The sequence below is a fragment of the Equus asinus genome, chromosome 3 (genome assembly GCF_041296235.1).
Source record: "Equus asinus isolate D_3611 breed Donkey chromosome 3, EquAss-T2T_v2, whole genome shotgun sequence".
In the NCBI taxonomy this organism is placed as follows: Eukaryota; Metazoa; Chordata; class Mammalia; order Perissodactyla; family Equidae; genus Equus; species Equus asinus.
Genome location: NC_091792.1, coordinates 122,577,953 through 122,603,898, shown reverse-complemented (window position 1 = coordinate 122,603,898; position 25,946 = coordinate 122,577,953). Strand labels below are relative to the sequence as shown.

Below are 25,946 nucleotides of genomic sequence, written 5' to 3'. Positions count from 1 at the left end.
GTGTAAAAGATGAAATGAGGATAGTGGCCGAAGGGCTCAGAAAGAGGTGAGAAATCTGAGAGGTTTTTAGGAGATGATGAAACAAACGGGTAGGGCTCATTGTTCTCTGCTGAATCACCAATAACTTTCAGTATCTGGCTCATAGCAGGCACTCAATAAATATTTGTAGAATGAATGAATGAATGAATGAATGGTGGCTGGCTGTGGCAACATGATTCTGATGAACGGAAGTCATAAGCCCCGCATTCAAATACAGACTTTCCCATTAACAGAACCATTGAGCGCTTAAGCTTCCTCTTAGGTGTGTTGCCTTAATCCTAACAACCCTATGAGGTAGGTGCTATTTCTGTTTTTCAGATGAGAAAAACCCGAGGCTCAGAGAGGACCCTTACCAGGCCTGAGGTTCTAAAACTAGTCAGAAGCTGGACTCACAACAGTCTGACAGCCAACTGCGCATGCTTAATAATTACTTTATACTACTTAGCCTAGAGGCTCAAAGAATGAAATGAATTATGTAAAACCTAAAAACAGAGAAATCCAAGAAAAGCCGGTAACTCTCAACAAGAGGATAAAAGGGGGTTCCAGCACGGTCCTGTCAGCCGGTCACTGGAATATCAAAGTCGGCCATCAGAACAGCCTGAAACCAAGCGTCCCCCGGAGGTCCAGGGAGAGGGCGAGCCGAGTTCCCCGTCCGCAGGGGCGGCAAGCGCAGCCGCAGTGCAGCTCGCGAGCGCCGCGGCCTGGGGGGTAAACAGAGGAGGGACCAGCAGAGGAAGACCGGGCCGGCAGGCGCAGGCGCATGCCTCTGCGTCTATTCCGAAGCTGCTCGCCTTTAGACTCCGCGGGGCACGCTTGACGTCATTTCCGTCCGCAGGTGGCCAGTGCTTCCGGGTTGCGGTCATTTTGCGCCCGTATCTGGGTGACTTCTAGGCGGCCGAGTCGCTGTCCGTTCCCCACCCCCAACTCTGCTGCGGTCGTGCGCGCCTCCCGATTTCCGCGCATTTTTCCCCCTCCCTGACCCCTCTCGGGGCCCCTCCGGGCCTTCTGCCCGTGACCGCCCGGCTGGCCGTGCCACCGCCCGCCGTCGTCGTCGGGAGGTGGGTGAGGTGACGCAGACAGCCCCGTTCCGCCCCCCACCTCGCCACTCACCGCCTCAGCGCGGCCCGCCGCGATCCCGCGCCTTCCGCCATTTTCGCGTCTGTGAGGGTGGGCTGAGCGCGCTGCTGGGCTCGGGCTCCTGGGTGCCGGTGACCGGGGGAGGTGAGGGAGTGTTCCAGGGGGGTGTGGATGGGAAAAATTCATGGTGACGGGGGTGTAGGGGGGTTGTTGCAGGTGGGAGACGCGGATGTAGCGGGTGAGGGATGGAGTGCTGCAGTCGACGGTCGTAGGGCGACGAGGGTTCAGCTCAGTTTTTTTCTTTGGGATTAAGAGATTCAAATGATGTTATGTAGAGGGGCGTTGTCATTCCTGACAGTCTCTTTGTAGGGTTTCTAGGTAGGATGCTGTTGTGGGAAGTGAGAGGGTTTCATTACTCTTTACGGTTGTTTTAGGATATAAGTATGTGGTTTATTCTGCCAGCTCCATGCATCCGTGGATTCCTCTTACCCTGTCTCTTCTTTTCACTCGCTAAGGGATTGGCATGTAGTAGGCCCTCAGGGCTGTCTTACTGAGTAAGTGAACTATGGAAGGGCCCCAGTTGCTATCCTCATCGCGTAGGCCGTTTCCCGTTTTCATGTAAATTTCGTGTTTTTAAGGTGGGAATAATCATAATCCCATGTGAGCGTTCTGTAAAATAGATAATTATCTACTGTGTTGGTCTCCTAAGTCCTCTGAGGCAGAGGTTGAAAAACAAAGAAACAAAAATAAAAGTGTGTGTTTTGAAATGTTATGCATTTTTTATATCTCGTATGTTCTTCTAAGTCTCTATTTGGGGAGAGAGGGAAGTTTCGAGGACCCAGAATTTGCTGTTAGCTTTACACCACAGGGTGAAGGACGTGACGTCTTTGTTATTCCATTTTTTTGGAGTACTGCTTTGTGGGAGAGGTTCTGTGTTTCCTGATGATTATCATATTTTTTAAAAATGAAAGCCCAGAAAGGACTTTTGAGATTTTTCTGCTTGTATTTTGGGGAATTATCCTAATCATTGGGCTTTCATTTCTGAAAGGATCCAAACACAGGATAATGTGAAATAAACTAGCTTCAGGAGGAAAAATATGTCTACTAAATTCTTTTGTATCTTAACTTGGTATCAGTTGATAAATACTTATAAAGCATCTGTTATTCTTTTTCAGTTAAAGGATTTAAGGTGAATAATCAGTTCCAGATTAGTTAATAAGTGTGACTTTATTATTTAACTTTTTTATGTCAAGTACCTCAAATGAAGTAGTAGTGTTTGGTAAATATTTGTTGATTGATTGTTATGTAGACTGGTAATTTTACTATGCTACATCTTGATTTACTTTGCCCTATCTTGTAATCGTTTCTAATACTTAATATAAATGTTTTTGATGCAGGAAAGATGAATGGGAGGGCTGATTTTCGAGAGCCGAATGCAGAAGTTCCGAGACCAATTCCCCGTAACTATCAATTAAGTATTTATAATTAAAGCACTTCCTGTGTAGAGAAATTTTTGCTGCCTTGAGTAACAGTAGCAGCTGGGCTGGCTTGATGGTTTTGTGACCTGTGCAGTCACACAGTGACCCACACTTGGTTTAATGATCTACAGTTGCCGTCTTGAACTTTATAATTTGTACAAGGGGTCCCAAATTTTCATTTTGTGCCAGATCCAGCACATTATATAGGTAGTGCTGACAGCAGATAATATCTCTAACTTCTTTTTGAAGTCAAATTTATTAAAAGTTTATAAGCCATTTGTTAAATTACTTCCTTAGAAAGAAAGCCGAATGCATTTTGTTAATGTTTAGACTAAGGTAATTTTTTAGACTTAGTTTTTCCATGGACCTTTTAATGTTTGCCAATTTTCTTTGCTAAAAAGACATAGGGGCTGATTACATTCCAACAGAGGAAGAAAGAAGAGTCTTTGCAGAATGCAATGATGAAAGCTTCTGGTTCAGATGTAAGTTAAATTTTCTAAGCAACAAAATTTGACCTTTAGTATCTGAAATTATAATGACTTCATATAGCAAAAATGGCACACTTTTGGCATATTGTGGTTATTACTAAAAGAGGTTGATTAAAGAAGTAGAATTGTACACATTTTAAAGTAATAATTTCTAGAACTTTTTTCAAAACCACAATATTTTTGTTAGTAATAGTATTTACTGTGTGTACATGGATTATATAGAAACAACCCAATAAGGTTGAAAACTATCATCCTCACTTTACAGATGAAGAAATTGAGGTTTGGAGATGTTTAATGAGTTATCTAGTGTTACACAATGGGTAAGTTGTGATGTGTGGACTTGAAGCCAAGTCTGTCTGAAACAGAAGCTCATGATTTTAACTCTTACACTTTAACTGTTACATGGTAAAGACTGATTAGTTCTCATTTTATCACTGAAATGTTACTACCCTACCAGCTCTTGATTTCTGACTAGAGACTTTGTACATGGAGATTTTGCTTTTTATATACAGAGAATGTGGAAAGCAACATAAAACATAATCTTGCTTTTGAACAGAACCCTGGTGTTGCTTCACTTGATCACTGCAGTCCTTTCAGATAAGGTAATTCTCACAAAAAGGCAGGATGGAATTTTAAAAAAGGGAGAGAGTGACTTAAGTCATTAAAGAGGTTGTACGTTTCCATCAGTCGGCCTGGTATTTATGCTCACGGAGTGTAAGGTACTATGCTTGGAAGATAAGTTTTATGAGACACAGTCTTTATCCTAAAGTAATTTTATACTGTAGTTGAGTCAAAGCTAACTCTGAAACATTTTGAGAAAGATTAAGTGTATAACAGCAATAGGAATTTTAAAAAGAGATAAATTAATTGGAATTGATTTAGCTAAAAAAGACTTTATTAAACAAATGAGATTTAACAACTAGTAGGACTTTAGGTACATGAAGAATGGTGGAGGAGCATTTACAAGAAAGGAATGGTGAACAAAGGTAGAGTCTACAATAGCTTGATGGCTACTAGAGTCATGAGGTTTCACTGACTGGGGCAGAGGTCTTTTGTTGGGGGTAGAAAATAAACATACTGCAAAGGAGTTAAAGGTTTGATTCATTATGTACTGTAGGTTCTTGGGCCAAGGGAATGATATATAAATTTTTTTGAAGAAAGATTAGTTAGCAGTGTGTAGGATGGGTTAGAAGGATGAGGAGTTGTACTTGGTGAAATCTGTTCTGAGCTTTTGGCAATAGCTCAGGTATATAGTCATTGAGGAGACAGTTGATTGTAGTGTTATTTGGACTAGAGAAGATGGGATGACAATGGAAGGTTTTTTAAAAGACACTTAATGGGATTTCTAAATAGATTGAGAAAGAAGGAATGAAGGAAATATTAACTTCAGGATATCCAGCTTAGGACGCTGACTAATGATGACATTGCCATTTGAAAGGTATAGTTTGACGTTCTTGTTCAAGGGGGGAAACAAGTTTAATTTGGACATTTGAGTATATGGTGCAACATTTGATAGTGGAAGATGTGTAAGCAAGTAGAGAGAAACAGAGGTATATGTGAGAAATTAGGGTTTGTGGTGTGGTTGTGTTAGTGAATTCACCAAGAAATTAAGTGTAGAAATAAAAGCATAAAATGGATGATAGTATTTATCATGTGGTTAATATTTAGGAATGATGGAATAAATGACAGTTTGGGTAGTACCAGGGTAAGGGAACAAGTGGTGGTAAAGAAATCAACAAAGATCAAGAAAGAACAGTTAAGAAGCTAACAGGAGCTCTGATAGAATCCTTTGCATTTTATCCTCAGTCTAATATTCAGAGACTTACAGAGGTTTCAAGCTAGAAATAACCTGAGTAAGAATTAGGTGATGACACGTATCTCCAAGTGAGAATAATTTTTTTAGAGGCATAGTCATCATGGATCAAAGACTTTAAAAAATTTACATGGCTCTTGGTATGGGAATAATTTCTCAGACAACAAAATTGTACTCTGACAACAGATTTTTTATCTTCGAGGATCGCATAGAGGAGATAGAATAAAGTGATTTATTTTTAATCTGTTGACACAGGATTAAGAAAAAGGCAAGTCTGGTAGACAGGGTTTGAGGTCATTGTAGTGTTAGGCTAATGACCACATAGGTACTGTGGTGTCCAAATTTATTTCTTAGGTGATAAATTTTTGCTGCTGTACATGTTTAACATTCCAAATAGCTACAACAGCATTGTGCTAAAAGTACGTTGAAGGGCAGTGATCAGTGGGCAGGGTACCCTTGTATGCCTGTTAAAAGTAGGACCTGTGGTATATGAATAATAGAATCCTAAGTAATTCTGTGTATTAGACCAGATTAGTCACAAGTTGGACAGAAAGCATGTAATAAGGACAGGCTAAAAAAATAGCTTGTTGTATACCATGTCTGAATTACTGGGAAATTACAACAGCCAAAAAATTAATGTATTAATAAGTAGTGATTACTCTTAGAACAGAGATAACCTAGATGTTGCATATCATAATGACAGGAAAGACTAAATAATCATGCATTAGGAAATTTTTTACTTTTAACATATGTATCTTCAAATATGGATATTCTGTGCAGTATGTGTGTTTACATATATTTATGTAAACGAATAACGGAATCTGTGTTACTTTGGAGAGTATCATCTAGTGCCTATTGATTTAAAAAAGTTGTGATGAAAGTAGAAATGTCTAGAAAAAGTGCTTACTATGGTAATTTTTACACATTTTGTAAGTCTGTTAAATATATTCATCTTGGTTTAAAATTAGACTTGTTGATCTAGGGGCAATTCTCTTTCTTTAAGGTAACTGTTTATTTCTACTCCAATCTACTGTTCATCTTCAAGTGTAGCTAAGCAGGCATCTTATTTCCCATTGCTTAAAATTGTGGCCCTGTGCACTGACAAAAACAGTTGTATCTGTGCCCAAACATACAGGCAATGAAAGAATCTACACAAAAGGGTCATTCTAATGTGTATTAAATGCTACAGTAGTTTTCAGCCTCTGGAATTACTAAAAAGGTGTATGAATTCATATTTATGTCATGTATCCATTATAGATTTTGTGAATGGTAGTTTATGCATGTATACTACTGGTTTTCAAATGAGACAGTGCAGTAAATGATAAGAGCATAGACTCTGAGGCCTGCTTGTCTGGATTCAAATCCCAGCTCCATCATGTATTAGCTGTGAGATTTTGGGTAAATTCTTAATGTCTCTATGCCTCAGTTTCTTTATCTGTAAAATGGGGATAATAATTCACCAATCTCATGGGACTATTGTGGAGATTAATTCAATTTGATTTATTACATAAGTATTAAACTATCTTTATTAAATGGCTGTTAATATTGTGATAAATAAAAATTTCAATTCAAAACAATTGTGAATTTAGAGTAGCGTTTTGCTATTGTAAGGGGAGAAGAGTTAAAGGAATTTTAGGGGTCCTTGTATTGGATATGGTTGAGACTGTAGTCATAAAGCAGAATAGCTTTTGGTCAGCAGTGTTATTGCTTTGCCTAAAGAAACATTATTTTATGAAGTAGGAGTCACGTAGTACAGTGGAAAAGGCCACTGATGTGAGAGTCAGGAGAGTTGGGTTTTGATCTAAGCTCTACCTCCAACTAACCATCTTTGTTGCTTTTAGCAACTGACTTTATCCTTTCTGGGCATTAGTTTACTCTGATTAGGGTGAAGACTAGATAATCTCTGAAGTCCCCTTCACTTTTGCCTTCTCTTTTTCTGTGACAGAATACATGATTTAGAAAGAGACCTTAGTTCTAATCCATTACCCTTGATAGCATGAAAAGAAGTTGAGATTTATGCGGACGTAGTGGTAAATGGCAGAACTAGCACTAGGATCACCTTAACCAGACTGTTACTTTTTGCATTGTACCAACTTGGCCTGAGAAAAAAGTGGCATGAAGAAAACATTGTCCGTTGTGGAGCTGGCCAGCTAACTCATTGTGTTTGTCCTTGTATGACTCTTCAGTTCTTCATGTTGAAGTTCTTGAACCAACCTGAAGGAGAAAAATGATTGCAAATTGTACAAATGCTGTAATTGAAAGGGAGTTGTCCTTTGAAAAACCTTAAATAGTAATACATGAAGGCATTCTAACCAACCATTAGAGAAACCATTTTGCCACCAAAGGTAAAATCTCTTAGTAAGTAGTAGAGCAAGGATTCAAAACGTAGGGTTTCTGCAAGTTGTGTCTGATGACAAAGCTCTACTGCCCTATTCCAGAGTTAATGGATTTTAATCATGAAATCTCTCTAATAATTCAAATGTCTTCATAATTACTTTGGTCCTTAAATTGCCCATGTATAATCTAGACCAGAGTTGAGCAAACCACAGCCGAAGAGCCAAATCAGTTTTTGTGTGGCTATGAGCTAAGAATGGTTTTTACATTTTTAAGTGGTTAAAAAAATCAAAAGAATATTTTGTTACATGTCAAAATTATATGAACTTCATATTTCTGCATCCGTAAATAAAGTTTTATTGGAGCACAGCTCTGTTCATTTGTTTATGTATTGTCTCAGTGCTTTTGCTTTAAAATAGCAGTTGAGTAGTTGGGACAGAGGCTGTGGCCCCCAAAACATAAAATATTTGCCATTTCAGCTTTTTACAGAGCGTTTCCCAACCCCTGGTCTGGAACTGACTGCAGTGTCCAGTGTGGCAGCCACATGTAGCTATTTAAGTTTAAAATAATTTACAGTTGAAAGGATACAAAGCAAAATCAGCAAAGAGAAAGGATGTGGGGTGAAGTCCAGAGAGACCAGTCACAAGCTTCCGAGAGTTCTCTCCCAGTAGAGTCACACATGAAGGACATGCTGAATCTCTCCAGTTGCATGTTGTAATAACATGTGTGAAGTGTTGTCTACCAAAGAATCTCATTAGAGACTTAGCGCTTAGGGTTTTTATTGGGGGCTGGTCACCTAGGCCCCCTCAGCCCAGCTGGTAGCAAAATTCCAGACTCCTAGGAGAAAAGCAGGAATTTGGTATAAACTATTTGTACAAGTAGTCTAGGCACAGTGAGCCACTTTTCATTCAGGTAAAGTTTTGTATCAGTTTAGCAGTCCAGTTCCCAGATACCAGCCAAGGACCAACCTTGCAAGCTGGCCTTTCTAAGGAGAGCAGTCTCAGGGCTGCTATGTGAAATCACACTATCTAACTGGAAAGCACAGATGTAGACTACTCCCATTATCACAGCAAGTTCTACTGGACATTGCTGGTATAGAAAACAGTGATTTTTAAATTATGAACCGCTTTGAGATTAGGAGATTTTGGATTTTTCACTCTGGATTAATACACGCACATATATATATATATGTATGTGTATATATATACACACACATAATATTTTCATTTAGTTTCACAGAATTCACTGGTTTAGAAGAAGGAACGTTAGTATTTAAAATAAATGCTTTTTAATTCTTGCCCCAATCACTGTATGATTTCAGGCAAATATACCTTGTGTTTTGGTTCATGCAGTGTAATACAGAACTTAAAAATTTGAGATCTAGTATAAGACAGACTTCATTAGAATCTGGAACCTACTGTTGAAGTGACTGTGTGGCCTTGAGCAAATTACTTAACATCTCTAAGCTTCTATTTCCTTATCTTTAAAAATGGTAGTAATAATACCTACATTATAGAGATACGATATAAAGTAAATGAGATAATGCACATAAGGCACTTAGCATGGTGCGTGGAATTTAGCAATTACTCAGTAATGTCTCTTATTATTTGTAGTATGTTTTTTGCCTCCCTCATCCATTTTTGCCCCTTTCACTAACTTCATAAGTAACTTTTGGTTTCTATTATGTTGTTTTAATTGATGATATTAATGAATGTCTCTTTTAAGGCCTCAGTCTAGGCAGTTCTTGAATTATATCGTTTAATAATTTGTAATGGTTTCTTAAAGTGCTTGTTTTATATTTCCACTGTCTATACACAGTACAGCTTTTAAAAGTGGAAAAATTTCTTTTAAACGTCTTAATTGGGCACCATACTTCCGGGCTGGTTTTAACTGATATGCATTTACCTATCCTAATGAACTCAGACAAAATCTTCCTTTTTTGGTGTTGACAAGTTCTTTTTTCTCCTATAGCTGTGCCTTTGGCTGCAACAAGTATGTTGATTACTCAAGGACTGATTAGTAAAGGTAAGTATTTAAACTTCAAATTTATGTAGCGTTTTGGATATCATCATGTTTTTATGTCTTATTTTCCTGATGTTTAGATAAAGTAACTATGACAATGCATCATATTAAACATTATCACTGATGAATTTCTACAACCTCAGAAGAGTTATGTCTCCATGGTCCCGCTAACTCAAGTATCTTGATTTAAGAATTTGATGTCCTCCTGCACTGTAGCAACATTAACAATCTATAAGAGCAAGAAAGTAACTAAAAGCCTGCAATGGTTTACAGGGAGGCAGAGAGACAAACCTGGTCTAGGTAGGCCTCTACATTACCATCACCTAGGAGCTTGTTAGAAATGCAAATTCGTGGGCCCCATCCCAGATCTACTGAGTCACAGTCTCTGAGTGAGGGCCCCAGAATCTGTATTTTCACAAACTCCAAGTGATTCTTATATCTTATGCACTGGTTTAAAGATCAGTAGCTTCCTAGCTCTCCAGCTCCCTAACTCAGCTTTGTCGTATAATAGTGGGGAAGTAGAGATAGTTTCTTTTTCCAAATTGTGTTGGCTTAAATAGTGCAGTGTATTCATATGTGGAATTGAGTTTACATTAAGTATTAAATGTATCAGTCTCTAAATCATAAAATTTAGTGATGTAAGCAATAGAAATGTTCATTACGTTTATTTTGTAAACTATCTTCTTAGAATGAGAAGATGTCCCAGAAAAGATTGGTGACTTAGGATGGCCTCCACATATCCTAAAAACCTGTTTTTTTAACTAGCTAGCTCCTTCTAAAATGTGATTGTGATAGGAAGTCATAACCTTTTCTTTTTTTTTTTTTTTTTAAGATTTTATTTTTCCTTTTTCTCCCCAAAGCCCCCCGGTACATAGTTGTGTATTTTTAGTTGTGGGTCCTTGTAGTTGTGGCATTTGGGATGCCGCCTCAGCGTGGCCTGATGAGCTGTGTCATGTCTGCACCCAGGATTCAAACGGGCGAAACCCTGGGCCGCCGAAGCCGAGCGTGTGAACTTACCACTTGGCCACTGGGCCGGCCCCCAGTTTTAGCCTTTTCACATTAGCGGTATGAAATATTTAGACAGCAGTATTGACACAAATAGTTGAGAAAAGTACTTTTAGAGGAAAATGGGAGAATTTGGGAGGATAAAATTTTGTTTATTTAAAGAACTCCCAAAGAACCTCATTACAGTATACTGCCATGATGGAATCTTAAAAATGCAAGAAGTCAAGATATATATGCACTTACATGTCCTTTTGGACTAAGTTGTTTTAGACTGGGATTATTTTATAGTGTAAAACAAAAAACATTTTGGGGCTGGCCCGGTGGCATAGTGGTTAAGTTCGCATGCTCCACTTCAGAGGCCTGGGGTTTGCAAGTTCGGATCCTGAGCGCAGACCTGCACACCCACTCATCAGGCCATGCTGAGGCAGCGTCCCACATAGAAAATAGAGGAAGATGGGCACAGATGTTAGCTCAGGGACAGTCTTCCTCAAGCAAAAAGAGGAAGATTGGCAACAGATGTTAGCTTAGAGCCGAATCTTCCTCTCTCTCACACACAAAACCCCCCAAAACAAAATCATTTTAATCACGTTACTTTTAGGGGAAAACTATGGTACAGGGAATTACGAACAGAGAAATTATAGTGTCTGATATTGTACTGCCCATTTTATCTATCTTAATCCAGTTTGTCATTTAACTAATAACAATTGGATCTAGGCATGGGGGGAATTATATAAGAGAAATGAAGAGCTATTGGTAGTTCATCTGAGGAAACAATATGAACGCAATGTTGAGGCGAATAGAGAATATAATTAAATACTTAAAAATCTATTAAGGGGGCCGGCTCCGTGGCTGAGTGGTAAGTTCGTGCGCTCCGCTTCGGCGGCCCAGGGTTTCACCGCTTTGAATCCTGGACGCGGACATGGCACCGCTCATCAGGCCATGCTGAGGCGGCGTCCCACATGCCACAACTAGAAGGACCCACAACTAAGAATATACAACTATGTACCGGGGGGCTTTGGGGAGAAAAAGGGAAAATAAAATCTAAACAAAAGCTACTAAGTGGTGTAGTAGAGACTCCAAGTGCTGTAGGTTTTCAAAGAAAGAGCTCTGTAGGGCTGCTATAATCAAGAAAAATTTTTGGAAGAACTATTTTGGAGACGAGTAGGACTTAGATTAAAGGAGTGGGAAGAATATCTCAGGAACGAGGGACCTGGTTATCAAAATAATAAGCATGGCTCTTGGGAGGGGCAGTCAGGAGACTGATGGGTAGAGTGGCAAAGTCATGCAGGGAGGAGTGAAAATGCCATTGAATAGCTAAAGTAGAACCAGGAGAAATGATCATTTTGATTAGATACAGAGATGGTAAATTTTGGAGCTCTGGGCCTTAGGTAGAGTAGGAGACTTTGGAGAGCTTGAAGGTAAGGCAGAAGTGGTCAAAATTGAGAGGGTCAGATTGCACCTACTCATTTAAACAGACCTTACATCTTCAACAGTAAAGTCCCACCACTGCTTGGTGGTTTTTTTCTGCCTGGCTGGAGAATGTCTTGTTCCTGCTCATAACTAATTAATACACATAAGCAAACCAGACAAAGAAATTTCCTTTTTCTAATTCCAGATACATTCTGATAGGATTGTTCTCATACAGTTAGAGTGCATCCTACTGAAAACATTAGGACCTTTTACTTAGGAGACAAATTATTCTTGTAGCCAAAATTGTCGTGGATTCTTAGTCATCATTTGGTGATTAATTATTTGACTTGTCATCGATATAATAACTCTATGATTTCATTTGCAAAATTTGTGCCATGAGCAACAGCAGTGTTCCAACATCTTCCTCTGTAATTGTTCCTAATGACTGAGCCTGTAGCCTTTCAGTGGAATTCCATTTTTTAGAAAGGTTAAATTGCTGAAAGTGATTTATCCTAATTTGTGGAATAGTGTTATTTTCTATTGAGCATGTCACATGTCATCTTTATAACGTTGTCAGAGTTGTTTCAGTATTGTTGGAGTTTTGAAACTTTGAATAAAAAATACAGAAAAGAACATTGAATGATATATTACTCATGTAACTATCTCCCAGAATTAAGGGCTTTTATTATTCTTGAAATTGTATTGGAGTTTTGCTTTTTGGGGTGGAGTATTCTAATAAAAAAGTCAATCTCAAAAAAAGAGAGAAAGACTTCAGAAAAGGAATTTAGAATCCACCAAGACATTTTGCATTTAATCAAAATGCCTGACATTTTGTGTATGCTTTCACAGCGTGTCATACCCAGCATCATGTTAGCTGCTCCCTCTTCTCATTCCTTTTCTATCAAAACATTTAAACACGCTCAGGTCTGTTCTAACTCTGCAACGCGGAAGAGAAAAATCTTCCCTCGTAGCCCTTTCCACCTGCTCTGACTGTTGCATTTGAAGCCAGACTTCATGGATGAGCATTTCTCTTTTACCCATTGAAGTCTGTGTCCTAGATTATGCGTATATTCTAAGATGTATCAAAACTTTTAAAAAGGTTACTAACACAACCTCTTTGTTGCTTAAATTCGATGAACTGTTTTTGTTTGTGACCATTATACAACTTTAACCATTCCTTCTTGAAACATTTTCTTCCTTTGGCTTTCATGAAAGCACAATCTTCCGATTTTTCTCCTATCTCAGGCAACTCCTCCATTTTTCCATATGTTTTTTGAGTGTCTGATATGTACTATACACTGTTTTTGCTATATATATATAGCACTAAAAGACAAAAAACCATGACCACTTGGTGCTTGTATTCTAGTCTATGTTTTCCAGAGTTCTACTTTGACTTTCAGTTTTCAGCCTATATACTATTACCCAGCAATAATATGGGCTTCAGTGACCATTTATTGCTCTGAATCCCCATGATTATCTCTAGCCTAGATAACTGCTCCAGAACCGTATTTTGCATATCTCCACATGGATGGCCGCTCCTACAGCCTCCTCAAACTGAACTCAGTTCGTCTCAAACTGAATTCATTTCTCCCCAGACCAATTCCTCCGTTTTCCCCTGTCTGAATGACATCACTATCCATCCAGGAAACTAAGGCATTATTTTTCACTTCTATCCCTTATTTACTTTGTCTACTAATTGTCTATTGTAGTTCAGCTCTTAAATATGTTTGTAAACTGTCTGCCTCCACCTGCACTGCCACTTTAATTAATGGAACCATCTATTGCCAGAAGTATTGCATTAGCCTTCAACAAGTCTGTTTGCCTCCATTCTTGCTACTTCCCTGTAGAAAACGGGCTATCTCCAGTGCCTGACAGAGGGTATAATGCACTGCTAGATACTCAAATATTTGAGTGGATGAATAGCAACTATCACACTGTGTTCTGTTTGTCTTCATTCCCTCTCTAGACTGTAAACCCTGTGAGGGTAAAGAGAGTGTCTTGTTTACTGTTACATCCCTACCTCCTAGCATGTAGTTCCTATGTGTTCTAAGTGGGCTATATAACTATTTGGTGACAGAATGAAGGAACAGCTTTTTTGTGTAAATGTATGTATTGTTTCCATCTTCCTTTTTCTCCTCCTTATCCTCTCAGTGTATAAATGAAGGAACTGGAGCTATCAGTGTGTCAGTTCTGTTTTTATAGTTTATTTACATAAAATCATACAATTAAATATTCTTTTGTGTGTCCTCTTTAAACATTGTGAGATTCATGCAGTGGTGTGCTGGAACTGGCTGGTACCAGCTCTGGAGAACTGATTGTTAAAATTTCAGGAGCTTATTATTTAGCAAGCTGGTTTTTAAGCCACTGTTAGCTTGAAATTGGGCATGGTGCAAGTATGTATGCCATGGAAATTGACATTACAAATCAGGGCTTTTTATTTGGAGACCTGGTTTATCGGCACATCTCTAGATTCCTCCACATTGTTGCGTGTAGTTGTAGATTATATATTCTCATTGCCATAGAGTTTTCCACTGTGTGAATATACCACAGCAATTTACCCATTCTATTGTACATTGACAGTTGGGTAGTTTCCACTTTTGACTATTACAAATAGTTCTGCCATGAAAACAATGTTTCTTAGTGAACATTTTGCTGGATCATAGATAATGTATATGTTCAGCTTTGGTAGATACTGCCAAACAACTGTTTGGACCAATTTACTCTCCCACTTACAATTTATCAGTAAGGTTCTATTGTCACATTATCACCAACACTTGCTATTTTTGTGTCTCTTGAATTTTAGCCATAGTGGTGAGTGAACGATGATATTGATTGCATTGTGGTTTTAATTTGCATCTCCCTGAGAGCTAATGAAGTTGAGGATCTTCTTCTTTTGTTTATAGCCTATTTGAATACCTCTTTTTTGTCACGTATGTGTTCAAGCCTGTTGTCCATTTTCCATTGGATTGTTTTCTTTTTCCTATTGGTTTTGTGAGAGTTCTCTATCCTAAGTGTCTTTTCTCAGATATAAATATTGCAGTTTTTCTCCCACTCTGATTAACTGTAGTTCTTAATGTAATAGTGTCCAATTTATCAGATCTCTTCTTTATGATGAGGGCTTTTTGTGGTCTGTTAAGATCTTTATCTATTACAAGAACATGAAGAATCTCTTATGCTTTCTTTTATGAGCATTATTTTTCATATTTAAATTTTCATGTATCTGAAGTTGGTTTTGAATATTGTGAGAGGAAGGATCAAGGCACATTTTCCCCTCTTATGGATATGTAGCTGACTCAGCACTATATTTTGAAAGGACTGTTCTTTATTCCCTGCAGTACAATGTTGCCTCTGTTATAAGTCAGATGACTGTATGTGTGGATCTGTTTCTGGACTCTCTTTTGATTTTGGTCAGTTTATTCTTAGTGTACTTATAACAGACTGCCTTAATTACTGTATCTTTATCATAGGTCTTGATATCTGTTGGTAGTCAGGTCTCCAATTTTGTTCTTCAGTATTACCGTGGTTATTCTTGGCTCTTTGTATTTGCACATGGTTTTTAGAATAAGCTTTTCAATTTTGGAGAAAACTTTCTGTGATTTTCATTGGGATTGCCTTGAATTTATAGGTGAATTTTTGGAGAATTGCCATATTTACAATATTCTTTCAATTCGTGGATGTGGTTTATTCTTCCATTTATTTAGCTTTCATTTCTCTCAGTAAGTTTTGTAGTTTTCAGTATAGAGATCGTTCATATTTTTTCATTAGATTACTCGTCGGTCTTTGATGTTTTTGGTGCTATAATAAATTGTACCTTTTTCAAAAGCTTGGCACTTTTTGTTTGTTCCTGGTATATAGAAATAATATATTTTTGTTTATTGACCTTGTATCAAGTGTTCTTGCTTAATTCACCTATTCTAATAGATTGTAGAATCCTTTGGATTTTCTTCATATTCTTGTTGATATTGAACTTAGTTGGTTCTCTCTTTTAAATAGCTTTAAACTTCTCTGGGGTTATAGAAAAAGCTGATGTTGGGTAATCTTTAAAGATAGTTTGTATTGATTTTACCTTATATCTTTGTGGGTTGCCTGAAGCTGCTGAGAAATAGATATATCTTACTTTACACTGCATTGCTACACTTATTACTACTTTTGCTTCCCATTAGAAGAGATCAGATGACTAACAGAAATAGTTGCCTTGTTTTTTCCCCCCCGAGGAAGATTAGCCCTGAGCTAATATCTGTTGCCAGTCTTCTTTTTTTGCTTGAGGAAGATAGCCCTGAGCTAGCATCTATGCCAGTCTTCCTCCACTTTTTATATGTGGGTTGCCACCACAGCATGGCTGACGAGTGGTGTAGGTCCACGCCCAGGATCTGAATCTGTGAACCTGGGCTGTTGAAGTGGAGGGTGCCAAACTTAACCACTACGCCATGGGGGCAGCGCCTCCTTGTATTTTTTACCATAATTTCTGTGTCATTTTCTTATATACTTTTAAACTTGGCATAAACCTATTCTTTTACCTTAATAAAAGAGAAAACATCTTATCATAATTATGTAAATGTGTCCTTCTCTTACAGTTAGTGTAACTCGTAATATTTACTCTTTTGTCTTTAGGAATCCTTTCAAGTCATCCTAAATATGGGTCCATCCCTAAACTTATATGTAAGTATGAACACCACTAGTTTTCTTAGCTTTTCTACCTAAATAAAATAATTAGTTTTTACCAAATGTTTTGTCTTGCTTAACTCATAGTAGTTATTTGGTTATTGCTTTGACAAATCAGTTTGTTTAAGCTTTTCATGAAGGGGTCTACTTGGACGTTTTGTTGTTAGCATTAAAAATCATGACTTACTTGAAGCATCTGTTTCTCTTTGTAATGTGATAGAATGTTAAAATTATTTTGTAAAGATATGGTATTTGAAAATAAATTCTCTTTGTCTATGAGGAAAGAAAGTTGTTCAGATATTCTGATTAATCAAAGTATTTTAAAATTAAGCTTAATAAAAAAATAAATCTCTTTTAATTTACATTTAACTTACATTTATAAGCATAACTTATTTACTTGTATATGGTTAATAGGAAAGAAGCCAAATTGCTCTAAAAAAAAAGTACCTTGAGGCTTTTTCTGAATTTTTCCAAGTTAACCCCTCTTTTGTATTGGAAACAGACACATGATGCAACAAAGCTGTATTTAGGTAGCATTTCACAATTCATTATTTTAAGAGGTTTGCTGCACCTAATTTTAAAAACAATCCTATGATATTAGCTAGGCAAATGATATGATTCCCATTTAATAGGACAAGAAATAGCCTAAATCCCTGGGACTAGGCTAAAACTTTGATGTTTTGATTCCTCATTGTTATACCTTTAACTTATCTTTCCTGTCAGTATTAATAAAGTAATTAGTAAAGTGGAGTTTATTTAACTTATAGCAACTTTATTTGGGCGTATTTTATTTTTTGAAAGTGAGTTATATCCACAGAATCTTTTTCTGAACTCTGAATGTGATCTAATGTGGTCTTTTTACCATTATTTCAATAAATTTCTCTCTTCCGCACCAAAAACATTTAGAATCACATTTTGAAAAAATGTACTTTTAGAAAAGATTTTTGTCTAAAAGGGCATGTTGAGTCACACTTTGTTTGTTTTTACAAAAAAGTTGCTTGTATCATGGGATACTTTGCTGGAAAGCTTTCTTACGTGAAAACTTGCCAAGAGAAGTTCAAGAATCTTGAGAATTCCCCTCTTGGAGAAGCTTTACGATCAGGACAGGCACGACGATCTTCGCCACCTGGGTAGGCCAGATTCTGATCTTTCTTAAAGGTTTTCAAATTTAGCTAAAAAGTTCTAACTGGATATTGTCGTAATTCAGGGCCTGAAACATTGCCTAACTGAAGGACTATTGGAAACTTGCCATTGTGCTGCAAGCTAAGGCTAATTTTGTTTTAAAGTGGAGCAAGATTTATCTACGTTTGTTTTAAATATACAGTTGCATCCTGTTGGAAGTGCGTGTCCCAGAATAAGGAATTTTAATTTGGCAAACACCTTTGGTTACTCTATTTTGGACTTTTGTTTTGAATTCCCAAATTTTATCAATGCCATCACTAAATAATTTTCACCTTTTTAATCCTTGTGTTTAAAATAGTAGGGAAATTGTGTAGGTATAAGTAAATGAATCTTTCTGTCTGGATAGGTAGATAAATAATAAGATGACTAAGTAGATTTGGTAGATAAATTGTCATATCATAAATGGCAAGCAACATCAACCCCGTGAGAGCTAAGAGCTAGCATTACTTATATCTGCTTTAGCGAAACAGTGTTTATGGACTGCTAGCTGTGGAAGTAACTTGCAAATTAATATGGAAATGGATACATTTTCTATCTGGAGTACTTTTTCCCCCAAGAACTTTAAACACATTAAAATGATCTCTGAAGCCTAGTAATTAAAAAAGTGGATCTACTTTTTCTCTTCTCTATATTAAGAGAGACAATTTTTAAGTTGTGTAAGTGGGTCAGAACATATTTTTAATGTTTTTGTGGCAGAAAGAAACAGACCTCATTTTACCGTTTTAAATAACTATGTTAAAATTATATGATTTCTTTAGAAAATAACTAGTTTTCATACCTTAACACACTTCTTTAAAAAGGTATAGGCAATAACTCGTGTTTCTTATACAATATGATTTTCTTTTACAGGCACTATTCTCAAAAGTCGAAATACGACTCAAATGTGAGTGGTCATTCCTCTTTTGTGACATCCCCAGCAGCAGACAACATAGAAAGGGAGATGCTTCCTCCTTATGAGCCAATTCCATTCAGTGCTTCTATGAATGAATCTACTCCCACTGGTATTACTGATCATATTGCCCAAGGTAGAAACTTCTCTTGAAATGAATTTCAGCATTTTATGGTCCAACGTATGTATAAACTTTATTTGACAACCTTTTCTGCTGGACATCACCTGTATGTTCCACCATCAGCCTAAACTCAGCATGTTTGTTTGTTTGTTTATTCGTATCTTCATTCATTCAGCAGGTTTTGAGGTCCAGTAGGTGTGAGGCACTCTACTAGGTATAGAAGAGGTAAAGATGAATAAGACCTGGTTCTTGTCCCTAAGAACTCTCTCAGACTATTAGAAGATATAGAAATATAAGGATAAATTACTAATATGTTCCATTAATTGAAAATACTAAGTTTAGTGGAATAGCAAAGGAGAATTGATAAATTGTGCCTCAAGGAAGCTTTGTAAAGGTTACCTTTGTTAGGCTGGTCTTAAAGGCTTTCAGCTTCTTTGTCTGTAATGTTAGAAAAATAATAATTAACTGCCTTACAGAACTATTGTCAAGTGAGAAAATCCATGTGAAAATGCTTTATGAAGTTTGTGTAAATACTAGATTTGAAGATCACATAATGTAAGTGAAACTCAACTTTGGATTAAGATCTGGATTTGAATTATGATTGACATTTGCTAGCTATGTGACTTTGGGCAAGTAACTGTAATTTGTGACCCTTCAGTTCTTGATCTCTCAATTTGAAATGCAAATACTCCCTCTTAAAGAACTTTTGGAGTGAGATGAAGTAATCAGAGGTAATGCCTGGCAAGTAATAGGCTCTCAGCAAGTGTTAGTTTCCTTCCTTCCTTTGGTCTAGTTTGCAGTGAAAGGTGTGAGGAATTAGAAAGTACAAGTCTGCAGTTCCTTATCTAAAATTGTAAAACCAAAAAAGCTTTGAAAACCAGTTTTTTTAATAAGTAACTAGTGATGAAATCTGACCTGAACTCATTTCAAACCCTGCCATAAACTGACATGTCTATTTATAATTATTTACCTTAATATGATTTTTCCTGCATTTTGTTGTAGAAATATTAAAGTGTTTGCTTATGCTTTGCTGCTCCAAGCCACTGAATAGATGGATATTAAGTAATATAAAGGCTCTATACTACAGTATTTTTCTAAAATCTGAGAAACTGCATTTGAAACATTTCTGACTCTAAGGGTGTGGATGAGGGATTGTGGACTTCATAGAGTATTCTTTGAAAATGCTTGCTTTGAAGCAAATGCAATAAGCCAGTAACTATGGGGAACAAAGTTAAAGGAACATTTGGGTTCTGTTTCTTTTGTTTAAGATGGAGATTTGAATCTATGTGTAGGTTAAAGGGAGGAGATACAGTAGAAAGAGTGAAGTTGATTATAGGTCAGTTAAGGTTCCAGAGGATGCAGAAAGGGGTCTAGGTAGGTCAGGATATAAAGTAGCCACTGGCTAAATATGGCCATTTAAATTAATTAAAGTTAAATCAGATTGAAAATTCAATTCTCTAGTTGCATTGGCAGCACTTTAAATGCTCAGTAGCCACATGTGCTAGTGGCTACCGTGTTGGACTGTGCAGATACACAACATTCTCATTGTTACAGACAATTCTACTGGACAGCTTTGCTTTGGAGCGTAAGTCAGGGAGTTGGGGATCAGGGGTGAGTGTTAGAGACAAGAGAATGGAAGTAAAGATGAGTAAAGAGATTCTTAAGTGGATGAAAGTTGTTGCGAATCGAATCTCTTAATCCTCGGCTTCTTCTTTTTTTTTTCCTGAATGGTTGGAAGCAAAGACACCAATTAGTCAGAAAGGGAAGGAGGTGGGCAGATGAAGAGAGAGTGGTTAAAGCCATTATTTTATCTCCAAAGGCAGCTGTCCTTGTCCCTTACTGCATCTCTCATTTTCTCAGTCTCAAGTTCAAATCCATTCTTCTTGTACTCTAGCTGGGCACCCACTCTTCCCTTGTAATGACTTGCATCCCTCCTTCTGTTTGCATTAGAAAATTCCATTCCATGTTATATAATTTCTTTTCCAAATAAAAGGAAACAAACAAAAAGGCCTTTGGTATCTGCCCAAAGACTACAGCAAGGCCCGTATTTTAATATATTTTATGTCCTCCACAGCAGCCATCCATTTGTCCACTGCTCTGCTTTCTCACCTGCTGCTGTAAGTCCAGGTTGCCACTCTGCTTGCCACATGGGCCAGCAGTGGCCTCCTTTACTTTCTCCAGCTGTTGTCCTCCCTTATTACCAGGACGCCCTCTGCTTTGTTTAAGTCCTACTTGCCCTCTTTAGTTCTGCTTTCTCTTACCAGGAATTAAAAGAGTTACTAACCTTTCGAAGTAGAAAATGCTTCTTCATAGTTGTTAGGAGACTTATTATAGATAGTTTATGACAGATTTAAATCAGTGCTGTTTTACATTTTCTTATTCCTTCCAGCTCTTTATAATCTTCCCAAAGTAGTAAATTATGCTCCCTACACCATGCAGGATATCTTCATTGGGCTTTTATAAGTGGAAAACATTCTCCCTAATTGTCTGATTTATGTTTTCATTATTTGTAGCAGAATTTCAGAATGGAAAATTTTTACTTTCGATAGGAAAAAGTATTAGACCTGGAAGGAACTTTAGAGATAGATCATCTAGTCAGACTACTCTGTGTCACAATTGAGAAAATCAAGGTTCAGAGAAGCTTAGTGATTTGCCCAATGATGTTCACTAATTGGCAGCAGAGTGGGAGTGAGAACCTAGGGTTCCTGACTAATCTAGTCTGCATGGTCTCTTTCAGAATTTTATATGGTGAAGAGAAATGAGTTTAGTAATTACTTATTACTAATGAAATGCAAAGTGGTTTTAAACCCTGTATTTTTCTTTGCATTCTTTTTTGGCAAGAAAAACTTAGATTTCACGCACGGTATACTATTAGAACTAAATAGTAGAAATTTAGATCCTGTTTGTTTTGTATCAGTGCAGTATACTTTGTAGCAAGTAAAAGATTATGGATGAAAACATTTTAATACGTTATACATTATACTATACAGTTAAGTTGCTTTGAAATTTCTGATTATTCACAGGGACCTTACCATTGAGATCCAAAATAGGCCACTTAGAAAAATTGTTTTTTATAAAATTAACTAATATATTATCAAAATGATATGCCCAATTTGTATGTCTCATTAAAAACCGCTTTGAAAAATACTGCTTTTGGAGTGGTCTGTAAGACTTCTGAAGTTAGTAGTTATGAATGTCATGTTAGCAATGATTAACATCTTTAAAAATGTGTATATGGCCTTTTTTGCTGGTAATACATTTTATATTCAATATTTGGTCCTACCAACTAATATTAAGCGTAATGACTTCCTTATTTTTACATCAGTATTTCACTATTTGATAATATGTATTCATACTTTGACTCTCTGTGGGAGAGAGAAAGAATAAATGCTGGTTCCCTGGCCGAAATTATAGTTGCCACTTTCTTCTGCCTCAGTATTGCCTCTGTTAGACCTAAGTGAAAATGATGCTGACTATAATTAAAGATTATGTTTTATACTTTTCAATAGCTGTTTTCAAGTACTTTTGTTTAAATATAAAGATGATAAAATAAATATTTTTTTTATGTAGGCTCTGATTGTAGGAACATTTAACTATGGAAATATTACTAAATGAAATCTACGCTATGTCAAGTTTTGTTCAGTTGTCACTAGTAGAATATATTTCTCTTTAATTATATCAACAGTATGACTAACTTTCCAGGTTAAAACTCTAGCATTTTAATGAGTCTAGATTGTACTGGTATATATTATGATATCTGTTATTCTTCTAGCCATGGTTAGTTTTTAATTTTAGAAATAAAGCTGTATTAAAAGTGTAAGAGGAAGTAGATTTTAGTTTTATAATTACCTTGGGGAAATATAGTCCCTTTGGAATGGTGGTGGTAATTTGATCCTTTATTTCACTTTATTGTTTTTTTATTATAGGTAAGGAGCATTTATAAAAGTTAGTTGCTTTTGGATTTATTCAAATCCTTTTATCACCATTTATTAACTGTTTGTTGTTTTAGGACCTGATCCCAACCTTGAAGAAAGTCCCAAAAGAAAAAATATTACATATGAGGAATTAAGGAATAAGAACAGAGAGTCATATGAAGTAACTTTAACACATAAGACTGACCCCTCAGTCAGGCCTATGCAGGAAAGAATGCCAAAAAAAGAAGGTATGGTAGTTGAGTCTGATTCCCTTTGCTCTTTAGGATTGGAAACTGCAGAATTAGTTGCAAACATTAATTATACTAATATGTGGTTTAATTCCTCAAGCAATTAACCAAAATAACATTTTTTAAAAAGAATAGCTATTTCACAGTTATCAGTTCTTCCTTTTTTAAGGTGTTCCAAAGTCCATTTTGTGTTAGAAAATAATGAAGTCTAGATAGGAGTATGACTTAAGACAGTAAGACTAGTTTTGTAATACAATGTAGAAATTATACTTCCATCTGACTGTTTTCTTAAAGAAGTTACCTTGGGAATTCATATCATTTTTTTAATGATGCATCTATTGCAGAAAACCAGATCTGGTGACATGAGGTTGATGATTGGGCTGTAATGCCACATAATCATGCTCAAATAATGAAATTGACTTTCTTAGATGTTTGTGAAACTGAGGTAGAGTTGTATGCTTTACAAACCAGCTTTTAGGACATTTCCAAAAGAGGAACTTAACTTTTTTTTAACAATGCTGTTGCTCTATAATTAATTATAAATTTTTAAGTCACAGTTTCTTTTAAGTCCTTTTGGAAGAGCTATACGTTACCCAAAGTAAAATTTCTGACAAGTTTACCTCTAAAGTAACAGAGCATTTTGAATAGGGGTTTGTAGCTATTTCAATATAAAATTTTGTGATATCTCTCCTGAGGAATTTTAGAGGCTGTGTCATTGTCTCAAGGTTTTCTATTTACTTCTTTAAAAATCAAAGGAAGGAATAGGTCCTCAGTACCTTGTTATGCCACAGAGATTGCAAAAATACATAAAAATCTTTAGTATTTTTTATTATGATTGTTCTTTTAGATCCAATTTTATTTCTAATTGTTAGTGGTTGCTTCGTTTAGAATTCTGTTTTCATAACAATAATGGATAATATCTGTCATATTATTGATGTAAAAAATCTGACTTTAAAGTGGATTTGTAATGAACAATACATACTTGTTAATGTTTGTCATTAAAAAAATTTAGCATTCAGTGGCCATTACTCTGTAATATGTAGACTTACTGGTACTTTGTTATGCTAATTACTTTGAGGAGTTAGACTGTAAGCTCCATGGGGGCAGGCAATAGTATTTTTCTTATTTTTAGAACCTTTTCTACTGTATGTCTGCACAGTATAGTACCATGCACTGATACATCAAAAATGGAGTGTTTTGGTTGGGTCTTAGTCTATAGTAATAAAGGTTAAGAAAAGGAAATATGGTAGACTTTTGGCATTTGCTGAACTTTAACATTTGTGGTTTTGACTGAACAGTCGTAAAATTCTGTTACATGACACAGTAATGAGAAATAATGTTTTTCCTTGTGAAAAAGGAAGCTGATTTTTTTTTGTGCTTTATAATTTAAAGAAAAAAACAGTTATGTAATAGTTTCAGTGATTTCCTAGAATGTTTTGTTCTAGAATCTAGACAGAACAGCGTAAATTCACTGAGGCAGTATCACTTAAAGTTTTCAGCGTTAGTTTGTGTGGATTATATTTATTGATATTTATCTAATTAGAAATTAAGACTGAGAAATTTTTTAAATGTAAGCACATTATCAGTTAGCTGTCAGAGCAGTGATGTTGCCACACATTTTGTAGCTTCCAGAAAACTCTACTTTGTACACCTGAGGGAATGAAGGTAAAGAGGAAAAAGGCAAAGTATGAGGGAAAAGGGCATATAATGTCTTAGTATATAATGAAATAGTTCTGACTCCACGGACACCCTGAAATAGTTTTGGGGAAGGGGTCCCTAGTCCATGTGTTAACTGCTTCTCTGCATGGTTGTGGAGACCTGAGTCTTCTGAAGAGTTGTAATTCACAAATAAAGGCTATGTAGAAGAGAGGCTAAAAAGAGAAGACGGAGGAGCATGTTTCAAAATCTAGTTTCATGTAAAATGCAGGAATTTTGGAAACTGTTTCCTTCTTGTACTAATATAACAGCTCATGGGAGAGAAGATTGAATTAACCACAATCTGAAGACTTGCCTGTTTCTATTTATTTTTTTCTGAAAAGCAAAATTCAAATGTTTGTTATTATTTTTTATTTCCTGGTAATTTTTTTGTATGTGTTGTAACATATACCCCATTTACTTAGGTACTATGATACAGTTGTAAGGCATCCAGACTTTGGGCCTAAACAGACCTGTATTCAGATTTCAGTTCTTCTGGTTTTATTAGGCTTATACCTTGGGCAAGTTACTAATCTGTTTTCTCAACCTTAAAATGAGGATTGTTTTTACTTTATAAGGTTGTTATGAGGATCAAATATTTATGTAAAGTTCTTGATAGAGTGCATTATTTTTTATGTCCAACTTCCAGTTTGCAAATATCTGGACAGCCCCTTTTTATAATGACTCATGTGCATTTATTCAAATGAGAGAGAAACGTAACTTTTCATCATAATAGCAAACTTAAAATAGTGCCTTTATTTATTACCATTTGGCATCATCAATTATTTGTGCTTTTTTCCTAGTCAAAGTAAACAAATATGGAGATACTTGGGATGAGTGAAAAATTGCATCATTGGACCTACTGAAGGAGTTTCAATATCCAACTTCATCTAGGTGGTCATGAATATCTGCATGCTCTGAGCTCAGCAGCAGTCTTCATAAACACATTTACAACTAGAACCTCGGTTTTTGTGGTTTGGCTTATTAAAATGATGTTTCAGAAACACAGAATTTAGTGTTAATATTGTGTGAATGTATTCACCTTTGGGAACTATATGAATGATGGTATTAGACCAGTTTGTGAAATTGTTTTAAGTTACAGGGCAAGGATATTCTCATAAAGCTGTCGAGATTGTAATCCTCTAGATTCAGCATATATGAACATAAATGATATCTGCATGTTGAATTGGGGTGGGTGGGGGGCAAGCATAATTTTAAGTGTTAAGCTTTACATTCAAAAATTATTAAAAAGCCTTTCTCCAGTGTTTGCTGTATTCTTTTAATGTTTATGGTAAATAAAATATAAAGGAACATGCATCTTCATTGATTTCATGATTTTATTGTTTGCAATCTATTTTTAAGTACAATTGTAAGTAAGTGGTGTTTTTTAGGGATAGGAAATAAAGTCATTTATCTCTGGATATTTAATAATAATATGATGAATGTGACTCATAAATAACATACAGTGTAAATACCCTGGTACCTTAAAAAAGTTTGAAAAATTTGCAAAGTCTGGGGGAATAAGAATTTAATATATACTTTTTTCATTTTTGACTTAATATTTGTTTC

The 25,946-nt window shown here is 36.3% G+C and overlaps 1 protein-coding gene across 3 annotated transcripts; it reads left to right on the top strand.

Annotated features, from left to right (window-relative positions):
- Positions 1-732: 732 nt before the first annotated feature.
- OCIAD1 (OCIA domain containing 1) lies at positions 733-25,700 on the top strand. Of its 3 annotated transcripts, none has more exons than XM_014862323.3 (9): positions 733-1,097; positions 2,514-2,576; positions 2,996-3,076; positions 9,201-9,254; positions 16,278-16,325; positions 17,323-17,458; positions 18,360-18,535; positions 22,530-22,682; positions 25,181-25,700. In XM_014862323.3, the coding sequence occupies exons 2-9, from the start codon at positions 2,519-2,521 to the stop codon at positions 25,216-25,218; spliced, it is 744 nt and encodes a 247-aa protein (XP_014717809.1). In that variant the 5' UTR covers positions 733-1,097; positions 2,514-2,518; the 3' UTR covers positions 25,219-25,700. The 3 variants fall into 3 exon arrangements, with proteins under 3 accessions (XP_014717809.1, XP_044621871.1, XP_014717812.1); XM_044765936.2 differs by having other exon boundaries at positions 881-1,206; XM_014862326.3 differs by having other exon boundaries at positions 881-1,260.
- Positions 25,701-25,946: the final 246 nt, after the last annotated feature.